The 711-nt window shown below is 60.5% G+C and overlaps 1 protein-coding gene across 2 annotated transcripts in view; it reads left to right on the plus strand.

Moving 5' to 3' along the window:
* Nucleotides 1–216: 216 nt before the first annotated feature.
* Nucleotides 217–711, plus strand: part of SYNGAP1 (synaptic Ras GTPase activating protein 1) — a 30,626-nt gene continuing 30,131 nt past the window's right edge. For both annotated transcript variants that reach the window (XM_055079840.1, XM_055079841.1), the window contains exon 1: nt 217–283. In XM_055079840.1, coding sequence (XP_054935815.1) covers nt 217–283 — 67 coding nt within the window. The remainder of the gene's footprint in view (nt 284–711) is intronic.

Here is a 711-nt window from a genome sequence, read left to right on the forward strand (position 1 = left end):
CTCTCTCTCTCTCCCCCTCCCCCTGCTGCCGCTGCTGCCGTTGGCTCCTATTCTCCTCCTCCTCCTCCTCTCTCCTCCTCTCTGCTCCTCTCCGCTCCTCTCCGCTCCTCTCTCCTCCTCCTCCTCCACCTCCTCCTCCTTCTCCCCCTCTCTCTCCCCCTCTTTCTCTCCTCTCTTTCTCCCCCGGCCCCCCCCGCCCCCTCCCCCCCAGGCCTGATGAGCAGGTCTCGCGCCTCCATCCATCGGGGGAGCATCCCCGCGATGTCCTATGCCCCCTTCAGAGGTACGGTGGTGAGGGGATGGGGAGGGCCAGTTGTGGGGGAGAGAAGGGGGGAGGGGCGGGGGGGCTGGGCAGAGCTGGGGCCAGGGAGGGGAGCAGCTGAAATGGAAGGGGAGAGGAGGACCGGGAAGGCGGGATGGGAGCAATGGGGAAGGAGGGATTGGAGGTCAGAGAATAGGGGTAGATAGGGGCCGGAGGGGCCAAGAAACAGGCCTTGAAGCGGGGCTGAGGGGAAAATGATGAAGAGGAAAGAGATCGCCAGAAAGGGTGGGAAGATAGAAGGACAGGGTTGGGGGAAGAGCTGCAGAAATAATTTGGAGGTGGGAGCTGAGAGATGAGGAAAATATCAAGGAAATAGAAGGACAGAGTTTTAGGAGAGGGGCTAGGAGGGGAAAATGAAGAAAATGAAAACATAGGGGTGAAAAGAGAAG

This window comes from Physeter macrocephalus, chromosome 18 (assembly GCF_002837175.3).
Source record: "Physeter macrocephalus isolate SW-GA chromosome 18, ASM283717v5, whole genome shotgun sequence".
Classification (NCBI taxonomy): Eukaryota; Metazoa; Chordata; class Mammalia; order Artiodactyla; family Physeteridae; genus Physeter; species Physeter macrocephalus.